The sequence below is a fragment of the Hemibagrus wyckioides genome, linkage group LG06 (assembly GCF_019097595.1).
Source record: "Hemibagrus wyckioides isolate EC202008001 linkage group LG06, SWU_Hwy_1.0, whole genome shotgun sequence".
Taxonomy (NCBI): Eukaryota; Metazoa; Chordata; class Actinopteri; order Siluriformes; family Bagridae; genus Hemibagrus; species Hemibagrus wyckioides.
Window position 1 is genome coordinate 29,770,539 of NC_080715.1, and position 26,469 is coordinate 29,797,007.

Consider the following 26,469-nt stretch of genomic DNA (forward strand, 5'->3'; position numbering starts at 1 on the left):
GAGGAAACAGAAAAAAAAAAACACCAGAGTTCACATGCAGCTCATCAGACCTAGCTACACACCGTTAGAAGAAGATTAGAAAGTATCAGGACTCGAGAAGAATTCTCTCTTTCTCTCTCTCTCTCTCCCTGAAACAGGAAAAGTCACTTCCTAACGTGTTCACCCGTCTAAGGAAGCATTTCCTGTGCAGGAGGAGGAGACAACTTGTTGCAAGGCAGCAATTCAGAGAAAGTCGGTAAGTTGGACATTTTTATTTGCAGTCTGAGTCAAAAACGATTAACTTTCAAGCTATAAAATAGAACAAAATGCATGTTAATCCTTCTAATTATAACTTGGGGTCAGAAGGCAATTGTGTACTTTTTCTCTGAACACATTGCTCAACTGCTCACATCTGTCAATGTGTTTTCTCTGGAGATTTCATTTTAAAGTGCACACGCTGTGAGCTTTTTTTCTCCAAGCGTGAAGATAAATTCAATATTTGTAGAGGAACTGAAAGTCCAGAATGTTCTTGAGAGTTTGCAAATGAATACAAATGTGCCTTAAAAGTCATTTAGGAGAACTGGATGCAAAAAAATGGCTCTTTAGCTTACAACTGCTTACACAGGGAACCTAAGTAAAGTTTTGGTGCATTACATCCACATCATGTGTGTGTGGGTGTGGATGTGGGTGGGTGGGTGTGTGTAGGCAGGCTGACCAACCATTTAAAGCTGTTTGATTAGAAATAATATTAATAGCAATAATATCAAAGTTTTTAGGGTTTGTTTTGTTTTTAGTATTATTTCCTGGTGCTCAGGGCCGAAAAAAATTTTAATAGACTCTCCACCCGGGCTGAGACAACAATTGTCATCCAAAAAAAATGTCTGTTGTATTATCTCTCCAGTTGCACATTGTAGAAATATTTCCTGTCCCATTGTTGAGATTCTTCAGTGTTTATTTTTTTTTTTTCCCAGCATGTTGAACTGCTCCAACACTAACATTCAACCTGACAGTCTCGTTTTTCTGGAGACGAGAAGCAATTTGTCTTGTGAGTCACAACGTAGTATATTTATGAATTTATAAATCTAGAGCTTCGCCTACATTAATATCTCACACCTGTTGTCATCGTCTTCTAAAGTAAGCATCAGGAGCCTGGAGGGGAACACAAAAATATCATGTGTCAAAATGGATATATTTTTTAAAAGAAACAATAGTTGCTGTAATTGATGCCAGGTTGATTTTAGTCTTTGAAGATTCATCCGTTTCTAAAACACACTTGAAGGAATCGTGGAATGAGGAGATGTGGTGAATGTGCGTAGATCATTGATACACAAAAGTCTTTTTTACTGGAGTCTTTAAACACTCCAGCTCTCGCAATAAAATAGATACCACAAAATACAATCGCCTTAATTATCTAAACAATACAAAGAAATTGCATAAAATAAGTCGTTTGTTGAGGAGAATCTTGTTTATTCTTAAAACATCACTGTCATGTAAAGTATTCGATTGGGTTTGTAGGCCTAAACATGTCATCAGTTCCCTAGAGCGGCTTTAAAGTGACACTTCAGTGAGCATCTCATTGGGGAAATATGTTTGTCTTTCCTTGATTACTCATGCCTTCTCCCAACTTTCCTTTTCTATGCATTCTTTCCTCACTTCCTCATATGGAGGAGCTTACAATCATGGGTGGGGAAACAAGGAAGCAGATCAGAAATGTGAAATATGTTGCTTCTCCAAGTGAAAAGCACATCAGTGTTGCCACAAGATGAGACAGAACTATGGATAGAGATGAGATGAAGATGACGCTGTCTGAGAGAAATGAAATGAGGAAGATATGGAGGAGAAATAGAGCGGCTCCTGATCCCGAGCGGCCCACAGTGTGGTAGTGTCATGGTTTGAATACTGCCAGTGAACTGACTGATGATGTGTGTGTGTGTGTGTGGAATGGCAGCAGAGGGATGAACCAACACCAATTTTTCAAAATTCCGGGGATGTGGTAGCTTAAGTTGCTGGACTACTGATGGGAAGGTTGTGAGTTTGAAATCCCAGGTCCAGCAGACTGCTACTGCTGGGCCCCTGAGCAAGGCCCTTAACCCTCAGTTGTATAAAATGAGATAAATTTTAAGTCACTCTGGATAAGGATGTCTGCCAAAAACGCAAGAAATGTAAATGTAAAATTCTCTTCAAATCCAAGCAGCTAGTATGCTTGAAAAAAGAAACAGCGGATGGCACTACCGTGAGATGATGACTCAGAACTGACCACCTGCAGCTGAGGGAAATGAATCACCCCAAAATGACTCTGGTACTGCTGTTCACTGGACAATGGCATTGCAGGGCAGGATATTAAACTTTCAGGATATCAAAATGGATTTCTGTCAGTGTGTGTGTGTTGCAGAACATTGAAATCAGTCACATCTTAGCCAGTGGGTTTGGGACAGATATAATTTTACACGTTGGTTTCCAAGCCTTTAAACTAGGGTAATATATGTGGACATTTAGTCACTAGTCAAACCAACAGTCAGCAACATATTTCCCGGTGTGCAGGAGCGACTGTTTTAAATTCATTCTATCACTGATTCACTGATTCAATTTCAGCTCCGCCACAACAAACAGGAAAAATTATAGAGGATATACATCTTACACCTTGTAGCATAGGGACTGACGGTGTGTGTGTTCGGGCATGTTTTTATATCTTAGTGGGTGCCAGCTAATGTCTAATGAATTATCACAAGCATATCTGGCAGCTTTGATCCATGAGTTCATTTGGTTGATTCCCATATGGAAAACTGCAGCTTTTATTTACCAAAAACAACAACAACTAAATGATTTAAGCATAGTATTAATAACTATATCAATGGAAGGTCCTCATAAGGATAGTAAAACACATCCTCAATCCTGTCTCCTGTAATTCTTTTCATAAACGTGTAAAATATCCCCCTGATGTCCTTTCCCGAAGCAATGTTAAGCATGATTTTATCTATATACCTTTATTATATATATAAATAAATAAACATATATATATATATATATATAAGTGTACAAAAAAACAGTAAAGATATTTTATATCATAAATTCTTTTTTTTGTCTTTAAAGCCTCAGTTTGTACTCACACGTGCATGAAAAAAAAGGTCTTTCTAACTGAGAGACTTAACATATTGGAAATAAAAACAAAAAAATATAAAATAATAAGAGAACTTGAAGCGTTCTTAGGTGCAATTACTCACCAGGCAATTTCACAGTTCACTAGTAAATATCTAGATATTGACATCTGTTTTGTACAGAAGCGAACACTCTGATGGCGTACAAGTCAAACAACGAACAGGTTGGACAACCTTGAAGCCTTTCGGCTGAAAGCAAATAACAGAGGTGGAGTGAGTGTGATAAGGCACTACGTCAGTCTCTCGATGCCATTTTCTCTTCTTATTCCAGTATTTATTGAGCGTCAGAACCATCTGCAAGGCTAAAGCTGATACCAAAATCCAGGGTGAGTAGATGAACTTCTTATTTTCTGAACGAATATTCTGAACTCACAATATTTTCAATGTTTCAGTCTTGCAGTAATTAGCACTACATTAAGAGCTCCATGTGGAAATTCACTCCACAACACACCTCACCACAAAATAAAGGAAGGAATAACAAACCAGTTATTGCATTTGTGTTGTCTCCTGGGTGGAAGCTATTCTGTAAACGTTGCGTTTTTAATTTTCCACCTTTGAGTGAAAATTGAGTGATGAGTTAACAAAACTAGGAATAAAGAGAGTTTTTAATTACAAGTGCAGAATCTATTCCTAGCTTAGCAGATGGTGGATCAAAGGAAATATAGAAAAAGTGATAAGCTAAATATAAATAAAAAGCTTCGCTCGCCCATGGATGGATTGGCTAGCTCCGTTACAAAGAAAAGAAAATCTATGCATACATACAAGGGTAAGATTTTTTTTTTATGGCATTGCAAAATAACAGATGCAAGATTCACAAATGACTTAATAGCTTCTTGTTTTGGAAAAGTCTAATGCAAGCCTTCAGCCATTTCCTTGCTCTGTCTCCATTGTGATTCGAGATCCAAGTGAAGCAATCGTTCCCTCCTCCCTCTACATTCTCCCTCAACAGACACCATATCATCTCTAATCACCCACTCCCTCTCTCTTTCTCAGCTGTCCCCTTCAATCTTTCTCACGGACATTTCCTCACATGCTCTTGAGGCCCGACTCAATGAGAATGGCATCTAATACGACCGAATCTGGAATGCAGACGCTCGAAAATGTGGGTGAGTATATGGAGTTTTGTGGACTTAATACATTCACGGCCCTGCACAGATTTGGAACACTGTACCATGTGAGATGTCTCTCACTCTCTCTCTCTCTCTCTCTCTCATGAATGTGTGAGATTTAAAAGACCTGACTGCATATCAGGGTCAGCTAATATACCAGTGTACATTTTGAAATGCCGAACCTGAATTACTTTTAAGAAGTATAAAAGAACGACCCAGCACATTCAGTCTCATTATCGACAGAAAGTCGACTCAGCCATCCAGCCATCCACTTTTTGCAGGTCTGCCGGGAAAGGAAACAATTAATATTCAGCAATAATATGTGTCAATCACAGTAATTTCACAATATTTCCACCGAATGCAGAAAATTGCCCATACACACTGAGTGAGAGTGTATAACTGCAGGTTTCACCGCCATGTACCCAAAGACCTGTACGGTGAGATTCCCTCTGATTAGGGGGGAGAAATGAAGTGAAGCGAGAGAGAACTGCAGGAAATATGAAGAGCTAGAAAGTGAACGTGAGCTTGAGACTCTAATACTTGCTGAGAACACGGTTAGTCCTGTGGTTAGGCTTGCATTTATATATATATATATACACCTCTGGCTCACTCATTATAGATAAATATGAATTTAAAATTTTATTTATTATTTACTTATTACTTTAATAAATATACTATTTTTAATAAATTACTACTAAAGTATTATTTTTACTAAATTATTTATTATTTTATTCTGAATTTCTATATTTCTGTAAAGCTGCCTTGCAACAATGTCGGATTTTAAAAGCACTATACAAATAAAACCGGAATGAATATCAACCTTGGCTTGGTTTACATAAGAAAATATTTGTAAACTGGCCTAATGGTAAAGCAGTCATGCATTGGGAGAACTGGTGTCAGAGACAGAGTGGCTGCTGTTTGTTGTGGAACTGGTTTTGATTTTATTTTCTACTTTGTTGTTCCTGTCAGTTGACTTGAACATGTAGTGTGTGGATAAAACAGCATGGACGAAAATACAGGACAAATCGTGTCCTTCATCGACTTGTTGGTTTTATTTGATTGTACATTTCCTGCTATGAACAACAGATTTAGGAGATCTTGATCAATAGTTGATGAATTAATTCAGACATGGTTGATTAAAAAGAAGACAAACCCCAGAGAAATAGCTCTCCAGGACAAGAACCACTTTTTTAGTCCTGTTTTACATTGCACGACCCTAAAAAGTCATGTTTTAAGATTACTACTTGTCACAGTCTATGAGACGAGCCCCTTACAACCCTGGATATTTTTCACGTCCAGGGCACATGAGTTTCGTGCAATTCTATGTCATTGTCCACTTATTGGTGGCCTATAGTTTTAGATCACTGTTGTAGCAGCACGTACAGACAAGAATTTCATTTTAAAACATATCCAGACACTTTGTTGTGACTTCCTGCATGTCACTCTGTGTGGTGTTTCCTTTCCCAAATCGTACAGCATGAAGTCGGCTTTAAACTGGACAAGCTTGAGATTATTCTAATTAAACATTCAGCATGATCTACTGAGGCTTTCGGTTGACCCAAGACTGCTTATAGCAAAGAATTCCAGAAACCCCTAAGGCTCTGTTTACAGTACACAGCCTAGATATTCTTCTTCAGTTATTTTCCTTTTCTTTCCCTTCAAGTTCTCCGTGTTATTCCCTCAAGCCCTGGGTAAGGAAGAGGAACTCGGCACATGGAAACACAGTGACAAGCTGCTTCTCTTCCCAGCAGTGGGAGTCTCAAGACGCTAAAAAACACTCTGCATAGTAAAAAGCCAGGGAGATGCGTTTTATTTATAAATCCGTCTAATTCAGCGGGCATGTCTGTTCCTCTTTTCAACCTTATACATTTTTAAGTCCCATTTTTGCTCTAGAGAAGTGGACAAAACCAACTCCTCCAGTCACCGGAGCACCTTATTTTGAATCCCACAGCATAGCAAACACAGGCTTAGCACTTCCCAGACTTATATGCCCTTTCTGGTCATCAAAGCTGCTGTGAATTTCCTCCCAAAGGTGTTAAGAGAAAAAAAAAACTGTTAACGTGTGCACTATTACTTACTACAAACTGTGCTAAAAACCCGAGAAGGCATCGAGGTGGTTTCAGGGTTGCAGACAGAGTCCTGTGTTGAAAAACTAGGAGCTGACACTAATTTCCAGAGGAGCTGGAAGGTGGTCACCTGCTGCTTGTTTGCATAGTGATGTTTAAATAAGTGTAAAACTTGCACCACCCCTGGCTGCCACGGTCCCTGAAGAGGATGGGAAAAAGTTGATCTCAATGCTAATTGATGACTTCCTGCTGTGACATTTCAAGGGTTGATGGGATAGGAGTGGGAAAAACACACGCACTGCATGGCCACCAACTGGCACACCGCTGCAGGAGAGAGGGTTTTAGAAGGCAAACTGGGTGCAGACCATGAAAGCGATTGGTAAAGCGATCACGTAGGGCGCTGTTATTTCAAGCCTGGGTGACTGCTTTGCTTAAAAACTGTCTGCCTTCTTCTTTTTGCTTTATTTATTTATTTATTTATTTTTTATAGCCCAATAGCTTCAAATGCATCACCAAAATGAGCCCAACAATAAAAATCTATAGCAAATGTATTGTGTAGCATAAATTATATTAGCAATAACAGTAATATATGAGGGTACAGTCTTGTAAATAAATAATAGCATGTACTGCCTCCTTCTTTAGCCGAAGACGCCATAACCCAATTTTGTTACAGTGTTCAAAATGATGAATGTGAAAATAAGATCCTATAATTAATTTAAGTGCAGTGTGACAAACTCCACGGGTTTTAAAAGACGAATAATTAGTCACAGACATTACATTACCATAGTCAATTGCCACATGAAGGTTTCCTGAGCAATTTGTTTTTTTTTACTAGACTACTTCCTATAAAGTACATTCAACATGGAGGAGGCATAAGACAGGCATGGTGTCATCATTCGAGCCGTGATTTAACATCAAGACAGGCAGCAGGGGATAAAATCTGGCAGGGACAAGGCAGTGTGCAATCAAAATCAAAATGCAGGCATAATATCTAGGTCAAAGTATGATCAAAAGGGGAAATAAAATCAAGTGGAGAGAGACATATTAAAGCAACAATGAATCAGAATTAAATTGGAAAAAAGACAGTGGAATAAATATAGAAGTTCTAATGAGGGCAAAACCTACGGGTGGAGTAGGAATGTAAAATGTGTAAAATCTCTTGAGATCGGAGGCCTGTGTGGCATTGTTTTTTTAACATAATCAACATGAATTTTAAAAATGCAACCCTTCATTACTCCCTATAAAAGGTATTACCACGCCAGCATTTGCCTTAATTGTCCATCACTAATCTAATGTAATTAAAAAGAACACAAGAGTCATGGACGATCCTCGAGGATCTCCATATAGAGTACAATTTAGCACTAATTGCATCCCTGCAGTTCTTTTAATCAAGTCACCTGCTTTATGATCAAAGCCTCCAGAGAAAGCAACATCATTTACATTTGTGAGCTTCTCGGCTTAACAAGACATGCAAGATGCAAGATATTTCAGTGTTGTTCAACGCAATAAATTCAGGAATATTTTCCCAATAGGAATCAAAGGACAAGTAAAGCAAGAGCAAATATATATATGTATATATATATATATATTTCAATCATCAATCAAAGTATGCAAAATTCGTGACATGACAACAGACATGAGTCATGGCAGCCACAGCAACAAACTAGAATGAAGCAGGAACTTCTACACAAAGAAATAGAAGGCGCTGAGAAATTAAGGCTTTGTTTTGTTTTCAAGGCCAATAGTTTTGGGACACCCATCCAAATTTATCGTATTCAGGTGTTGTTTTCAGGGGTTGGGCTCAGCCCTTTAGTTCCAGTGAAAGGAACACTTGATGCTTCAACATACCAAAACATTTTGGACAATTTCATGCTCCCAACTTTGTGGGAACAGTTTGGGGATGACCCCTTCCTGTTCCAACATGACTGCACACCAGTGCACAAAGCAAGGTCCATAAAGGCATGGATGAGCGAGTTTGGTGTGGAGGAACTTGACTGGCCTGCACAGAGTCCTGAACTCAACCCGATAGAACAGGCCAAAACTAGGACATCTGCCTTTATATGCACATGAATGTAATATGGAGTTGGCTCACCATTTTTCAGCTATAACAGCTTCTACTCTTCTGGGAAGGCTTTCCACAAGGTTTAGGAGTGTGTTTATGGGAATTTTTGGATGAGAATGTTGAATGAAGAGAAGGTCTGGCTCGCAGTTTCTGCTGTAATCCATCCCAAAGGTGTTCTATTGGGTTGAGGTCAGGACTCTGTGCAGGCCGGTCAAGTTCCTCCACACCAAACTCACTCATCTATGTGTTTAGGTGTGGAGGGGTGTCCCAAAACTTTTGGCAATATAGTGTACTTTGCCTGACCGTTATGGCAATAGAAGATAATACAATAGTCAAACTATGTAAGCTATCTAGAACAATGTTTATACTATTTTATATTAATGATAAGGTTAATAATGTACATTTATTTTAAAAAAAAATGTTTTAGTTCAAAGCATCCAATCACAAGTCTGAGCATTACATTGTGATATTGCTCTATTTTATCACCACCATTGAATTCTCTGTTACTGACATTGGAGGATTTAAACCTTAAACACTAAATCTGCTGCACAATTTCCAACCTCAGAATCATCAGAAATGCTGAAGTGCTGCTCACATGACCTGACTTTTATCTGAAGCCGTAAGCACTCTACTACACCAGCGATGGCGAAGAGGCTCACACGCCACGCGATCTTTCATCCGGCGTGATCCGAGGTGAAGCATGTCTGATCCCCTGAATCCTGCTTTCTCACAAAAATAAATGCAAGAACTGTCTATTAGGTCTATGTGCACTTTGGAAAGAAACGGAAGAGAAAAATATGAATTGATTGAAAATGTAGAATGCAGGCAATGTGGATTTGACTGTTCTGCAAAAAGAACTGGAGGTAAAGAGAAACTTTTCTAATGACCACATCAAATTATTTTTTTTTAGATGCGAATGCAAATGAATTTGATTTCCTCTCACTCTCATTGGCTGTTTCTCTTGCCTGTTTTGTCACCCGACAAGATTTATTAAGCTTCACATCGCGCCTAATGACGCCTTCACCCGTGATGCCATCGCTGTGACGCACACCCACTCACGGCTTATCGCTTTATTGTTTCCTCTTCTGTATGACTTGCTATTTAATTAGTTTGTTTAGTCATTTCATTGATTTTGTTAATGAAATGATGTTCTGGGTGTAATGACGCATCATCGATTCACATTAAATAGCCACAAGTGAGTGATTTGGTCTTAGCTCTTGTCTTAGCATCTCTTGTTGTATTTGATTAGTATTCGAGTGTCATGTGGAGCGACTTGATATGAAATGAGACGAGACCGTTAAGCCGTCGAATTAAAGACAGGAATTGATGGTTAATGGATACAGAAGTGAGGCAGTTTTAATGGAAAGTGGCACAGTAGCTTTGCAATTTCAAGACATTTCAATTAATTTAGTACAAAACATGCGATTGGATTGACATAATTTCAGATCAGTACAGTAAAGTGGGATTACTAGTGCCATTGCTTTGGATCAGTAAAGCCATTAACAACACATGGATGACTTTCACTGTGGTCCATAAAGCTTTTTATTTTTGTGAGTTATTTTCCCTAAAAATAAAGAGCAACAGTGAAAGACGGAGACAGTGGAAGGTGAGGTGAGGAGGAGTGCAAAAGTGAGAGAAAAGAAAGAACGGACAGGAAAATCGATGTAAAGAAATGGAAGAGTCAGGGAGCTTGAGTAGGAAAACAGCAGACTGTGAGAAGCTGCACTTTTTTTTCCCACCGATTTCTTGGAAAAGGATGCAAGGAAGAAAGAGCAAGGATTGGAGATGTGTGTGTGTATGTGTTTGTGTGTGTTTTCATGCTGCGTGCCTCTTAAGAGTAGCCCAGCAGGGCAAATTGTGTTGATTTATCTTGGGTTTGTTAATATGCTCCTATATAAAGACATAAGATGGAAAAGTTCTTCTGTAAGTGTGTACCTGCTGTTTGTGCGTGCAGGTGCAGTATGACGGTGTAATTTGCCTGCAAGTATACCACCAACCTTTGTGTGTGTGCGTGTGTTTAGAGGGAAAAGCACATGCAGCTTTTTCTTTGTTTTTGTTTACTTTATTTTTTTTTAGATTCATCATGTTGATTGATTATTTCTAATCCCTCTTTTGCATCTCCCGGTAACGCTAGCATGGCTAATAAAGCGTATTGTTTGCCTGTTGCTGCATGCTTCACAGACCAAACAGTCCGGGGGCGATTCATTTTAACGTTGTCAGCACGATGGCGTAGATAATGAAGTGGTTGTACTTTGCACCGGTTGGCTAATTGCATTTCTAAATCAAATCGATCACGTTTCATCTCTTAGCCCACCCACCATGCTAATTGGCTCGTTGTTGCCAGCTGCGAGGATGAGGATGCCACGTTCGTTGTACCGAGCAGGCAAACCCCCGCTTTTCACCACACGTGTATATTTAAACCAATTAGAAAGACGTCCTGTGGGCCTTTTGTGACAGAATTCTTCTCCGACTCTGCAGGAAAGAGATTGATAACAATAGGCTACTTTTGCAGAGTCTGCACAAATTACGGAAGAAACGTGTAATGCCTGGTTCATTATTTTTGATCTAGGAGAAGAAAAAAAAAAACATATATAAGTAGGATCATCAGTCAATGTGAACAAATTAGATCAATATTAGATGCAGGAGCATCCTAGTAAAGATAAAGAGTGTCAACAGAATAGCTTGGGGCAATTAATATTCTAGTGAAAATATCAAAATCAGGTGATAGGAAACTAATCAATGATGGTGTGATGTGGACTAATGTGAGGTCGAGTTTCTTTTATGCCCCAAAAGTTCATACTTTTCAAATCAATTCAGATCCCAAATCCTAAAATGTTTCATTCTTTTTTATACCACAGCAATCTTCAGGCACTATTCTGTAATTATAAAGTATTTAGAATTAATAGATATTAATGAATAGTCATTAATTACAGACACAATCAATATTTTTACTATTTTTTATCCGATTATAGTTACAGATTAAGAGTTGGAGATCTGCGAAGAAGTGTTGCTGAGTAAAAAAATTTTACCTCTGAAATTTTACCAAGCATTGGCACTGGAGACTCCTTCCAAAAAAATAAATAAAGAAATAAAGAAATAAAGAAACGAATCTTTACAGTAAGCTTCAAGATTACATACAGATTTTTAGAATAGTTGTGAAAATCTGTTGTGTATCTGCAATACAATCTCTGTGTCAGTAGTGAAAGAGTAGAAACAATAAGCTTGTAGATGGAGTCCGTGTCAGAGCCACGCTGAGAGGAAAGTAAATGAAATAAACATCTGACTAAGCAGAATTGAGATTTCTGTTCCATGGCTTTTTTCGAAGCTCTTGTTTAGAAGAAAAGGTGATTTTGAGCCACACTTTGTGCTGAGACAACAAGAAATATATAAATATATGTTTGTTTGTTTTTTTTTGTTGTGGTTGTGTTTTTTTCTTTTTTTTAAAACATACTTTTAAATAAGAGCAAAACATTTCGGAGGTGAGATTCAGAGTCAGATGTTCCCTGGAGAAACGTCTGGAGTCTCAGTGATGGATATCTAAGAACACTGCAGATTATTAGTTTGTTGTTTGGACAGACATTTATTTTGGTTTGAACTTTAAAAAAAAAAGCTGGAACGATATCAAGAGATGGGCAACAGCAGCCAGCGTATTTATCAAAGACGCACAAAGATTAATGGAGAGGAGAGAAGAGTCGATAAACTCGATTTCATTGATCGAAAATCTTCTCAACAACCAACTGCGATTTTACCCAAAAGCCCCAAATGTAATGTCTGGAGCTATAATTAAGCCGGGCAGAAATTCCTGTTAAACGATGTAAGAAATGGAATATGCTTTAAGGCATATATGGAAGTAAGGAGAACTGCACAGAAACACAGTATACACTTAACATTCATCAGCAGACAGCGCATGACCCGCTGAGCTAGAGTCACCCTCATCACGAGATCTTCTGCCTGCTCAAGCAGTCTTTTGACAGAAAGCAGTTTAAACAACCCGCTTCATGCAGTTCCTGCAGATCCTTCAATCTCAACCTGAGGGACTGAGAGAGGGGGAAAAAAACACAGAAGAGCGAGAACTCTGTCGAGGCTAGAGACGGGACATATGGCTGGGTGAGATAGCAGTGCAGTTTTCACTTCAGCTTCAAATTCCAAACCACGTGACCTCAGGCAACGAGGAGAGAGAGCGAGAGAAAGAGATAGATAGAGAGAGAGAGAGAGAGAGAGCATTGTCTGAAGAAATCAACTGCGAAAGCCACAGAAAGGAACGAAGAGAGGGGCTAAGGGGAAAGATGTGTTTGCTAGAGCCTTTCCAACTGAGTGCTAATCTCATGAGATGTGTGTGAGACTGCGATGAAAGATGTGTGTATGTCCTGTATTGTCTGCAGAGAGCAAATGAAACACCCCAAACCTTCTGAACAGCCACTTGGTCCCTTGTGCACTTGAGCTAAACATGGTCATGATGAGCTCCTCGAACACCGAATGGCCTCAGAAGGATGTCAGCATTGTCTCTTTATTTGCAGATTTTTTTTCCTGTACTACATCTTAGAAAAAAACAGTTGCTACCAATCCCAACAGATGTGTGAGACGCTAAAGAGAGATGATGGCAATTTCATTTACAATTATTGCTTAAATTTAGTTTCTGTTCATTTTATCATGTGTCAAGTGTCCGAAAGGGACAACTTGTCTAACGTCTTTGCAACTTGTTTGAGAATAACAGCTAACTTAAGATGGCCTATATAATACCTGAGGAACTCTGACCTCTTTCTTGAAAGGTCATCCCTGCCTCTAATTCCTCTCACATTCCTCCTTTCGGTATGAGATGATTAATGATGGCCCTCCTTTTGTTGTCAGAGTGAGGGATGATTATTTAATTAAGCAGGACGTGATTTCACATATAAGACTTCGGGAACAAAATGATTGAGATCGAGGTAATTAAAGGTAGAGAGGCTTTGTTCGAGTGCTTAATCAAAGGAAAGCTTTGAGGCTGTCAGGATGGAAGGAAGGAAGGAAGGAAAAAGGCAAGGAGGTGACGGCAAACTCGAGTCACCTTGAAAGTTTGAGATGATATTTTAATGCGTGGCATAGGCCCAGAGACGGCTAATGATTATTTAACAGTATTGTGCGCGACCTAATAAAAACGTTTGAGCTTTCAGAATGAGTTTGAGAGCTTTTTTTTGTGTGTGTGTGCACTTGGCCTTGAGTCCCCTTAGGTATATTTGAGGTAAGAATCTTTATCATCACAGGTACCTGGTATTCCCTCAGGATCTATTCCTCAATTTGATTTTTCCTCTTTCCCTGCATGGTAATCTGATTTCTAGGTCACCGGATAACTGTATCTATGGCCGAGCGACCTGCGGGTCATTTGCAATTTCACTTTTTTCCTAGCGATTTCCTAATCCGTTCCTTGCACTTCTGTCTGTCGCTCGGAAAGATTAAACGTCCGAGTCCCTGTGATTACACGGCGACCTTGACGAGGCTGCAAGTGCCATCTATAGGAAATGAGGATCATAATCAGTTATGGTGCTCTGATTATGCATTTCAGGGCACATCACAATGACGAATGAAACCTTCTTGCCTGCATAGGTAATTTTGTTATTGCTAAAAGCAATGGCTCTCATTTAGAATGGTACACATATAATTACACAAGGGTAAACTGCAGCAGTTCATCGGCGGGTCAGCGGCATCGAGTGGAGCGCTGAGGTTGAGGCTGGAATATTAAAGGGCGTCACGGCTAATTTGTCGCGTCACCCTTTATCCGTCTTTGAACGAAGCCAAATTATTCTTTAAGTATCATCCATTACATTTTGGACACCTGTGGAGAATTAAAGTGCAGAGTGATACCAGCTGGAGAAACGTTTACACTTACAACAGAAGAGCTAGGAAAGGCTGAACATTAGAACATTTAAATAATAAAACACAGCAGCTGCCTTGAGCTCGGAGCATCCGACAACACAAATCTTTCTCCCAATAAGGTCAGTGAGAGGAGCAGAGAGAAAAAAAGTGTAAGACAGAGTGCTAGTGAGATCAGGGAATGAGTGCCGTGTTGCCAAATAGCTGAGACTATTCGTAATAAACGAGTGCAGATGAATGACATGCACATGTTTATGAAGCACCAGAATACCACGAGTGCTTTACAAGGCGTAGTCTCTTTCTCTTTTCCCGAATTGGTGATATCTCTCCCTTTCTCTCCCTTTTGGTCCTTATCTAAGCAGCACTCTCTCAATCTCACCTCCCCAGAACCTAGCAAAGGCTCTCTATTAGTTACTGCCTCTGCTTCCTCTCTCAGCCACCTATTCATTTTTTTCTCCAAGTGAAATAAGGCAAGGTTGTGAAAGTGCAAGGTTGTGAATGTTACTTTTTTTCTTCTCTCCCCCTATTTTTTTTTTCTCTTTCTGTTCCACCTCACAGCTATCTCCCAATTTTTGACTTCTTCTTCCCCCGCAGCTGAGAATGTAGAGTAATACTCATGCTGTCATCTTTGGCTACATCTGTGCAGTTGTGCTTTCTTGAGAGCTGCGTAATATCTGCCCTAGATGAAACTCCATCAGGCTGGGAGGCTTGCTGTGGAGTCTTTACGAGTGATCTGTGTGTTGTATGATGTAAACCAATGCAACAGCACGATTTTCATAAACGCAGTGCTCTCGCGGAAGAAACAGTCATCTTTCATTTTGATGTTTGCTCTACATTTTGTCGAAGCTCAGAAACTGGGTCATCCCAGTGAGACCTGACTGACCAAAGATGTTGTGGATATCCATTATTGGGCTTGACATAAATTAGTCTATAAAGAGACACTGTTATCTGTCCATTTTTATTTGTTTCTGGTCCACCTGTAGCTAGGGTTCTAGTCCACCTGGATCTAATCATTTGGTCCAGATTATTTGGAGGGTGATGTCTTGTGTAAAACCATAACAGTTGTCTGTTTTGCATCTTGAGACACATTACTAGCTTTAGTTGAACACTTGAAAAATTGGGTAATTCCTTAGAGACCTGACTGACCAGAGACATCCAAAGATGTCCAATATTGGGCCTGACTTGAATTAATCCATAAAGAGACACTGTATTCAGCCCATTTTTACTTGTTTGTGATCCACATGTAGCTAGGGTTCTAGCCCACCTGCATCTAATCATTTGGTCCAGATCATTTGATGTCTTGTGTAATACCGTAACGGTTGTCTGTTCTGCATCTTTAAGAGACACATATTTATATTTAGTTGAAGCTTGGAGAACTCTCTCTGGAACAGTTGACTGACCAGAAACATCCACAGATGCCCAACACTGGGCCTGACTTTAATTAGTCTGTAATAATAGACACTGTTTTCAGTCCATTTTTCAACTTGTTTCTGGTCCACTTTTAGCTAGGGTTCTAGTCCACCTGGATCTAATCATTTGGTCCAGATTATTTGGAGTTTGACGTCTTGTGTAAAACTGTGACAGTTAGTTGAAGTTTGGAAAATTGGGTGAATCCTGTGAGAGTTGATTGACCAGAGAGATCCATAGATGTCCAGTATGTTGCCTGACTTAAATTAGTCCATAGAGACACTATTATCAGTCCATTTTTATTTATTTCTAGTCCACCCGCATCTAATCATTTGGTCCAGATCACTTGAAGGTCGATGTCTTGTGTAAAACCATAACAGTTGTCTGTTTTACATCTTTAAGAGACACATTTCTAGATTTAGTTGAACGCTTGGAAAATTAGGTGATTCCTTTGAGAACTGACTGACCAGAGACATCCACAGATGTCCAGTACTGGGCCTGACTTAAATTAATCTATAGAGACACTGTTATCAGTCCATTTTTATTTGTTTCTTGTCTTCTCATTTGGAGTTTGATGTAATGTGTAAAACCATACATCTATTCTGCATCTTTAAGAGACACGTCTTTAAAATAGTTGAAGCTTGGAAAACTCTCTCTGAAACAGTTGATTAACCTGAGACATTCACAGATGTCCAATATTGTGCCTGACTTAAATTAGTCCAATTAAACTGTCCATCAGTCCATATCTATTTGAGTGAGGGTTCGGGTCCACCTGAATCTGATCATTTGGCCCAGATCATTTGGAGTTTGATGTCTTGTATAAAACCGTAACAGTCATCTATTCTGCATCTTCAAGAGACATGTCTTTAAATTTAGTTGAAGCTTGGAAAACTCTCTCTGGAACAGTTGTTTGACCAAAGACATCCATAGATGTCCAATATTGTGCCTGATTTAAACTGGTCCAATTAAACTGTCCATCAGTCTATATTTATTTAAGTCCACAGTCAGGTTCACATTTGGTCCATATTTAGGTTTATATTAGACTGTCTGTCTCTTGAATGTGTTTGTGTTCAGAAAACATCTCTAAAATTAAGAAACCTTGTGTCTAAAGGTTGATGCCAGTGGAAATAAATACCATGAAAATGGTGTGCTGCAGAACTCTCATCAATCTCACTCTATTGGCATTGCTGTCTGAAGTTTGTGTAATATGTAATATATAATGTATAATGTGTGTGTGTGTGGGGGGGGGGGTGTTCTACAGGTCCCTGGTTTAATCCTGAGCTTATTTAATGTGTAAATTTGTGTGTGCATGGAATCCCATCCAGGGTGTATTCCCACCTCATGCCCAGCATTCCCGGGATAAGCTCTATATCAACTGATGAATATGTTACTAACATTTTTATTGACATTTATTTTACCTTCAGCTCTAACTCCATATATATACACACATATATATATATATATATATATTTTTTTTTTTTTTTTTTTTTTTTTTTTGTAGTATCTCATTCTACATCAACATAAAGACAGAAAAATAATAGTTGTAGAAGTTCCAATCATTTTTCTGTAATAAGTATGCAAGGAATTATTCACCCTACCTATTTGCTACTTCCTTTATTTCAAACTCATGGAATTGATATCAAATACTGGCTGCAAGTAAACATTAGCAAATAGCTTGGTGACTAGCACTTGGCTTGGAGATTTGAAAGAAAGGAGAGCTACGACTGGCATAACACAGTGAAACGTTTTGTGAGATGGTCTTAGCACTACACATCGGGTGTAAAACATCACCGAGCCCCGCCTGTCCCAGCCTGACAAACATGCCATGGCCTTGACACAAGCTCCCTCAAGCACCAATTTTCTGATAGAATCGTTTCTGCAAGCTGTGAAAAAAAATACAGTGGCTTCTTCTTCTTCTTCTTCTTCTTCTTCCCTGGGCTGATAGAGAATGGTGCTAGTAAAAACATCCGAGGAGAGGATGAATAAAAGCCCGTAAAACCTTGATTGTATATAGGCATCGTGCGAGTTCCGCTTTAAGACAGCCTCTCGCCAGTAACTGACAGATTTACATGCGACCATTACATAATTTCACGAGTGGATCTTTTCTAGCTGGAGTAGTAAATAAAAGTTTCATCACTATTTTCTCTCTTAGGCTAAAGGTTTTTTTCCTCCTAAGCAAATCCATTGAACCGCCTTTTCAACAAATCCCCTCTTCTACAAATTCAGCATATCGGTGTCGAATTTTTCTATAGAACTCCAGCAGCGGGAGAATTCTCATCTCTTCTGGAGTTTTAAAGAACCAGTGTGAGTGTGACGTGGCGATGAAAAATGCACCTAATTAAACCGTGTTGATGAACTGGGCCGGAATATTTGTGTGGATGGTTAGAGCTTTATTAGAATATGAGGCTGCTCTTTCTCCCCTCAAAGACTATCATCTATTTCCATTACTCTCATTAGCTACGGCTTCATGTAGTAGGAGTGCCAGCCACCGTCTCTCGCCGTGCCGCGAGGTTCTGCTCTGCTTGCTCTGAATGGGGTTTGGCTCAGTGTTGTGAGTGTTAGTGAGTGTGTGTCTGTGTCAGATGGCACAATGGCATTTTGAGCTAAGTGCCATTTCCCAAACTGCCTGCTATTATTTTTAGGTGGGGTGTATGACCAAAATGTGAATCCTAAGCAGGTTGTAAAGATTTATTTGATACATATTGTTCAGTGTGAGGTACAAAACTCTCTCTCTCTCTCTCCCTCACCCTCATCCTCACATTCAGACCAAGGGGTATTGTTTTTGTAGTACGTTCACCAGGTATATCTTAACTGAATTGTAAATACATCTTAATGCAGCATAATCAAGTAGCTACATCCGATAGTAACCCATCTTCACTGATGGGTCCTTGATTCATTTCTTGTTATTCTCCCCTCGCTTGTTTTTTTCATACTCACACAGGTGTCCTATGGGATCTCCAGTTTCCCAACCTCCTAGTAAGTGAATTAGCTACGGTAAATTAAGCTAAGTGTGAACAAGTGTGTGTGTGTGTTTCACAGTGCCTTGTGATAGACTGGCATCCGTCGCATCTCATGCCCTGTATTCCCAGTAGTCCAGGGATTGGCTCTGGATCTATTACAATCCTGACAAGTACTTCAACATTAAATCCTCAGTTATTTTATTAATCCTAGTAACATGAAAAAAGTACTTCATGCTTATATTTTTGCATCTCAATACACATAAAAAGTGCATTTTGAATGCTGAGAAGGATCATACAAAGAAAACCAGAACGTCTAAAGTGTCAATACTAGCGAGTGTCATGAGTGCCACCAGGCTTATCGACATAAACAGCATCTAAAAAAGACATAGACATAGATGTATACGTTAGATGTATGGTGGAAGTGATTTCATGTAAACAGAACCAATATGTAGTTATACAGATAAAGAAAAGACAGTAAAAACAACACCACCTTCATCTTTTGCTGTATTTCAATATAGCAGTGTTTTCCAATTAACTCATGAGCTATCCTTCCATTTTCTTTCAAATTTTTTTATTCTTTTATTTCTTTTTGTGACCCGCTGCATGCTAAATAACGAACGCCTATAACAAACTCCTTGACTATGAGAGTGAGCGCAGCTGGTGGTGAGAGGGCTTTAACCAGGCATTTAGTAGTTGTTTTCACCCTCAGTTTAACGCAGCCAATTGGACCACAGCTGAGTGCTCGGCTGACAGACATCGGAAACGCGTTTAATTCATCCTTACGTGCAATATGATGGGCTGTCCTGACATTTCTTCTCCTCAGACATCACCCGAGGACCTCGTGTGCTAGTGTTTTGACAGTCCAGCACCTATCAGGTAATCACCCAGCGATAACTCTGCGTGCAGAAATCTTATCTCATCTTATGAAACGCTACACGGCCCCGGCGGCAGATCGTATACTGGTGAAAGTCGCTGTCATTTCTGCAGCAATATACCATGTTCTCAACAGCGTGATGCTGGAGGAGTGCGATAAGTGTAAAATCGATAGCAGATTAATGGTCACAATGTTGCAATTACACCGAGAGTAAATGCATTATGAGCCAGCGTAACGTAGTGGAAATTTTTGCTAATACCTTTTCACAGTTCAAAGCTAGGAGTCACCTTGAGAGTGCAGTGCTACAGTGCTTGTAGATCATGTGCATGCGGAACTCTGATACTGTCTAATCTGCTACAATAATCAGGAATTTTTACAGTCCGATGGTCAGATTCTGAGCGACACGCTTGCTTCTGAAAAGCATTTTGTTTATTGGTTATATAATAAAAGACAACATAATATCACTGGAATCATATTAGGCATTAACAAAATGATTTTTTTTCCACTGGACTACTGCACACCACTGGAACAGATGATGTTAGATTTTGAGGTATTCAGATTTTCTGGAGTTCCTGGCCTCTTCTTATATTGTCCATTCTTATATCTGGTTCATTCTTAGCCTCTGTTTCTGAGTGTTCCATTTATTCTACTTCCTTACATGTTCTTATCCATGACCCATGCATTTTTTTTCTTTCTTTTTCTTTTAACATTTATGGATATTCCCAAAATGAATCTGTGCTGAATTTCTATACTTGTATGCTGTCTGTCCTCAAAGCATGCAAATATGTAGAAATGAACATTCAATTTTGACTACAGTGTTGAAGTCAAGATCATTTCAGCTGTGAGTATGACAAGAGAAAACTCATAATTTTACAAGTCAAGATCAAGACTAAAGAGTGTGAGACAAATCAAGCACATTTCCAACTGCAATAAATAAATAAATAAATAAATAAATAAATAAATAAATAAAACAGATTTTATATTTAAATAAATAATTATTTAAATTATTTATAAAATATGTAAATGAATAAAAAATAAATAAATAAATTTGAATTATTGACAGTGATTATATCCCCTTTATTTGAGGGGATATTGTGGTGGCCTACAACACCAAGCTTAGACTTAAACATCTATTGAAAAAAAAAAACATTTTAAACACTAGGACAGTTGGAATATACAGTAATATAAACTGTATTATTGACTAGGATGTCGTCATTTCAGCCAAAGGTGACTGAACTGACCGAGCGCCAGCAGCGGAGCTAACAGAGCAGAAAAGCTCACAATAAAAATCGTTTTGGGAATTTATTTTTACCCGAAGCAGCATTTTCTTTGTCTTGACCATATCTGAGGCTGCTGATCAAGACCTAGAGCAGATAAGAAGAAATAAGAGTGGATTTGAGAACTGTAACTCTCTGATAATCCCATAAGATTCAATTAGTCTCAGTGTCTATTTAATTTACACTTTTTAACTAATATGATTTTCTTTGCATATTTTAGCTTGTTAGGAAGTCAGAGTCAGCCTGAACACAGCTGTCCTGGAGCAGAGAGGGTTAAGGGCCTTGATCGGGGGCCCAACAGTAGCAGTTTGTAATGCTAGGGCATGAATCCCACCTTTCCAATCAACAGCCCAGAGCCTTAACCGTTTGAGCCACCACTGCCAATGAGGAGCATTACACATGTGTTTCAAAGTGATAAGAAAAGATAAAATATAAAAGTCTGAGGAACAACAGATCCTGCTTGTTTCATGAAAAGACCTCGTATTGTCATTAACAGCATGACTGGGTTAAACGGCTTGCTGCGGAGACAGACCATTTGTTCGGACCATAAACTGTGGAGGTACACCAGGTTTTATAGCTCATTTAAAATCCCACACAGCAAGGCAACAAAGGGAAATTAGCATGGATTTGGCCTAGCAAATGTTTACCCCACCCAAGTACTGAAGAGGACTAGTGTTCAGCTTTTGGCTTCTAGATCCAATGTCCTTCCCATGTGGAGACAATTACCAGCGTGCTTCAAAAAGACGGCTTTGGATGGGATTAGCTCCATCTCTGGGAAGGCGATGAAAGCAAAAATCTTCCCTCCAGCTCAGTTTTACCCCGGGGTGTGCAGCCGCTAAAATGTGTGAAAGCATGAGAAGGACGGAGAGCTGATGACACTAAAGCTCCCTGGCATCTAAATGCCTTTGGCTCTCACAGGACCCTTTTGGGTTCCACAGCAGCCTGAAATAAAAAAAATATTAAAAAAAACACACAAGAAATGATCTTCAGATCTGGCTGTGCCGCACAGATGTCCTCCTCCATCTCGAAGCTGCTAGCAGGTCTCACTAACGAGACTAACGAGGGACGTCTCCGAGCGAGACAGGCTCCCTGGTGTTTGCTCGGCAAATTTAGCAGGGATTTGGGCCTTTTTAAAGACGTGTTAAATGTGTTAGGACAATTTTAGTTCAGGTCCACAGGTGAGGAATAAAGTATCATGCTGTATGGCTGTATAGTTATAGATTTAATGGTTGACAGAAACCTGGAAGACATCGCCATATATTCTAGCAATTATTTAAGAAGTTTATGATTATTAGACTTTCGTATTACAGAAGCACAAAGTAAATCTTGTTATTTGGTTTCACATATACACTAAACAACAACCTGAGATACATTTTATTTCAGGATTATTTCAGATCATGTGCTTTTTTCTTTTTTTTTTTTATTAAAAGGGAGTTCAGTGGGTTTTCATGTCCGTTGTGATGTGAATAAAAGAACAAAAATGGTCTATTCATATCTAGCATGGGTGCCACCGTGTCTTTCCAGCTAAATGTGCAGCAAAAAGACATTTTTCAGTTCAGTTCATGCTTTCAATTCCTACTATGTGATGGGAAAATAGCATGGCTCTCAGTGACTCCCGTTAATTAAAATTTCAATCACATAATTGGTAATGTGACATAGAGCTCATCTAGAAACAGCCTTGCTTTCTGGGTTACATGAACATGAAAGCATTTCAGATTGCCTTTAACATAAAATCCCACTCAGACAGGGCCCTGTTCATAAGAACTTCAAGCCTTTGTATCCAGAACTAACCCACGCATATGATTTGACCATATATGTTCAATATATTGAAATATTCAAAATATTCGCCCCCCATTCTCCAAGCACCTCGACATCATCATCATCCCTACAGTGAAGCATGATGGTGGAAGCATCATGCTGAGCGTTACCCTGGCTTTCTTCTCTTACCGCTTATTGATTTTTGGTGGATGAGCTTATCTAGACTTGAGAAATGGGGAATTTCATTCAAATATCATTTCATTCAAATTCCTTTGGTAGCACCAAAACTAATCACACCAATGGGAGGGCAGTACTTACGCAATAACAAATTGTACATTTTTTAGTTTGTTTTTTTTTCTGCATACTACAGTATTTTTGTAGTATCCATGTATTCATTTCAGGTTGCTACAGTACAAAATGTAGAAACTTGTGTGTGTTGAGACATTATTCTTAAGTTTGTGTTCTTCAGAGGCCTAAACTTCTCAGTGTGTGTCTCCATTCTAAGCTCTTCATTAAAGTCATCTAATCATCACACAGCTTCATGTAAAAGTGTGTGAAACCCCCTGAGCAGAAAGACATCCTTCTTCTCATCCATCTAGGAAATCATGTAAGGAAGAGCATGACGCTTGAAGTCTGTTTTTCATCCACGACTTTGTTTTCCCTCTTCACAAGATAACACATAGACACATCAGGGCTGAAGTGTTTCCTGGTGGACATCCTCATGAAGGAAAGAGCTTCACAGGAAAAATGAAAGTGCTTGTTTTTAACACCATGTTTGCACTTCTGTCTTCTCAGGTGAAAGCCAAGGTGCCGAGGGAGCCCCTGTTGTTGAGTTTTGTTCTTTTATTAGACGTTAGGGATTTTCTTTTTGCTTTACACTTATTATTTATTTTATTTTTTTTATTTTAGCAAGAACAAGAGAGAGAGAGAAAAGTTCATTGTTTTATTTGAGATATTTATACACAAAGGCTCACTTTTTATGGATTTTTTTATGCTGTTTTTTGTTCTTATTCATCTTAGGAGATGCGAGATAAGATACAAACCTTTTCCAAGTAGCTTTAATTTCCTAATTAATACAGAAACAGTTTTGTCCCGACACAGGTAAATATTCCCTAAAACTACTGTCCAATTCAATAACTGCGATAAAATGTAGGTCTTGGAAGACCATAACCATAATATTATGCACACACTGCAGAAATTTCTTTAGATTTCTTAGCTATATCCCTCAGGCGTGAAGAAATAGGTTTATTTGATCAAGGGTTTTTTATCACAATTATTATATAATGCAGAACTGTTTTCCTGGTGCTGTTCCCCTCTTAGACTGGAGGGATGTGTGTGTGTGTGTGTGTTTGTGTGTGTGCGCATATAGAATCCCTCATGATTTTCCTTTCTTTAGAAAAAAAAAAATTAAGAAATAACTTTAATCTCTAAAGCAATGAAGTTAACTCTTGTAGTAATTATATTAAACAATACAAGAAAAATATATATTTTACATGATATGAATATCACTGAAAAGAATTCAGCCAAATCTGGCAATCCCATATTGTTTACCATTCATACTTTTTTTTCCATCTAGTTGTCCAAATTACACAATCACTACTTTTATAGATGAGCAATAATCAGGACGTTTTCAGCAGTGTAAATATTCAAAGCCTCTTAAGCCTCTGTGTTTTCATTCACTGCTTTAGAAGAAGAGGAAGAAAATTGTTCAGTAATGTCCTTAATCGAGCAGAATATGTCCTCGCTAAACACCACAACGCAATGAGTGTTTGATGACGGCCACGCGACTCATCGTAACGCGTGATTAGGGCCTTAATTGTCCTTCTTTAGTAGGGTCTAGTACTGATTGACTCTGTTATCTTTTTTTTACTTTTAAATGTTTAAAAGCTATGTCTGAGGCCTGATCTGCCCCTTCTGTCCTTCAGCAAAAGTCGAGTCGAGGCAGGCAGATGTTCCCTGTGCAATAATTCATGATTATCTTCAATCGCTTCCTTTAACGAGGTTTTTGTCCCCACGGTGGTAGAGACGATGAGGCGCAGTGCCACACAGCGAGGGGACAGCTGTCTATAAAAACAAAGCCTCATGAAAAATTCACAGACGTTATAATAACAAAGTCAGGGGAAGGTAAATATTTAATAGAGGTCAGGACATGGCGGATACGGCGTTTTGCTCTGGAAAGAAAATACAGTCGGACCGCCCCTTTACGCGTCGCCGTAATTAATTGGGCTGACGACGGTTTACAGATCAATAGAAGCCAAAACAAGAATCATCTGAGCTGAAATGATGATGAAACTAGTTTGCAATACTAATAAATAATCAATTTTTTTTCTTCTTTTCTTAAATCCCAGACAGCAGCTACTTCAACGTGATCATCGGTGGTAAGTAACAAGAAAACTTTCTTTTATAAGGAACGTTTTAATTATGAAGTGTTTCTCAATCAGCTTGTACAAAACACACCGAGGTCTCTTCCTTTATAAATAAATGACTTTTTACGAGAGAGGTAATATATTGTTTAATCATAGGACGTATCTCAGTTCTTTGAGTTAAGCCGCTCGCTCAGATTGCTCCGCTCTGAGGTATTACAGAGCTATTATGGCTGGCCTTACAGAGCTATGAAGTCCGAGAGACGATATAAAACATTGTCACTTCCTGATGAAGGAACTCATAAAAGGCCGTGTCTGTGTGCCAGAAACATTAAGGTGCTTCACTCCAAGTGTGCTCCATCCTGACCTAATGCTTCCAATTTTCTGCTCTGTGACTTGCGGCGATGTTGTGCCTGTAAAAAGCTCAGCATTTTGCCTGGAAAAAAGGAAGATGGTTTCTGCATTAGATCTCCTTTACCAGCAGAAGAGTTGCCAAAGGTTATACGAGGTGAAGCACTCGCTGTTAGATGGACCAGGCTGCTAACTTCATTCACACAGAAAGAATCAGTAATGAGATACTGAGACAGGTTACTAATTAGATTTGATAAATCTCTGAAGGAACTCTCTTTAACATTTAAATGAATCTGTAAATTATGGTGCAAGGCCACTACAGTGTGCATAATGTCATTCTTTGAGATTTTAAGCACAAACACTGTACACTGTAAATATTTCTTATATATTTATGAATTATTTTTATCTTGCCTCCTTGGCATTTTTAGCTGATTTTATTCAATTTACACCATACTGGTAGATATATATACATAGCTGATATCAGGAAGTGTTATGATCATATAAATATCTCATTGTTCTCCAGCTGTCATTGCTGCGGTAGTCCTGGTCTTCATCTGCTTGCTCTTGGTGCTCTTTCGCTACATGTACAGACACAAGGGCACCTACCACACCAACGAGGCCAAGGGCAGCGAATTCGCCGAGACGGCAGACGCGGCCCTACAGGGAGATCCAGCTCTTCAAGACGCCATGGACGAGAGCAAGAAGGAGTATTTCATATGAGTCATACACAGAGACTGAATACGGAAAGCCATGCCTTAAAACTTTGTCATCGAGCCTCTGATCTGATCTCAGGTGGTTCACCACCAAAGTGTATACAATCTTATACTCATTATAATGGAACATACAAAAGTATAGAGAAGACTATGGGTAATTTTTTTGCCTAGCAACCCGGATTTGAAGGAAACAGGTCATCCAGAGGTGTAAAGCTTTAAAGTGAACATCTAATGGTTGACCAGAGAAATTGTGACACAAATCAGCAGGTAAATGAAGGTAAAAGCTGGAATATGAAATGACTATCAAATAGCCAAAGAGAAGAAATACCAGCAGGTGACTAAAAGACTGTGGACAAAAGAGGTGTGATATCTTTCGTATGCAAATAAGATGAAATCTTTTGGCTTATTGCTTGACATTCAGTGTTGTTTAACTGGGTACTGGATCAGAAACAGGAAAGCATGCATTAATTAATTAATCAGCCATATATTGATTGTGTATGTATATATATATATATATATATATATATATATATATATATATATATATA

General features: G+C 38.9%; 1 protein-coding gene across 3 annotated transcripts; it reads left to right on the top strand.

Annotated features, from left to right (window-relative positions):
• Nucleotides 1–26,469, top strand: gypc (glycophorin C (Gerbich blood group)). Of its 3 annotated transcripts, none has more exons than XM_058391661.1 (5): nucleotides 1–235; nucleotides 3,258–3,460; nucleotides 4,128–4,240; nucleotides 24,843–24,872; nucleotides 25,732–26,469. In XM_058391661.1, exons 3-5 carry the CDS (start codon nucleotides 4,165–4,167, stop codon nucleotides 25,926–25,928), a joined length of 303 nt encoding a protein of 100 aa, XP_058247644.1. In that variant the 5' UTR covers nucleotides 1–235; nucleotides 3,258–3,460; nucleotides 4,128–4,164; the 3' UTR covers nucleotides 25,929–26,469. The 3 variants fall into 3 exon arrangements, with proteins under 3 accessions (XP_058247644.1, XP_058247643.1, XP_058247645.1); XM_058391660.1 differs by having other exon boundaries at nucleotides 3,406–3,460; XM_058391662.1 differs by lacking the exon at nucleotides 3,258–3,460.

Bases quoted from the DNA above. Each gene is read 5' to 3' on its own strand.
- gypc (XM_058391661.1), top strand. From the start codon at position 4,165: ATGCTCTTGAGGCCCGACTCAATGAGAATGGCATCTAATACGACCGAA. The intron at 4,241-24,842 runs GTGAGTATATGG...CTTAAATCCCAG, and splicing joins GCAGACGCTCGAAAATGTGG to ACAGCAGCTACTTCAACGTG. The intron at 24,873-25,731 runs GTAAGTAACAAG...ATTGTTCTCCAG, and splicing joins CTTCAACGTGATCATCGGTG to CTGTCATTGCTGCGGTAGTC.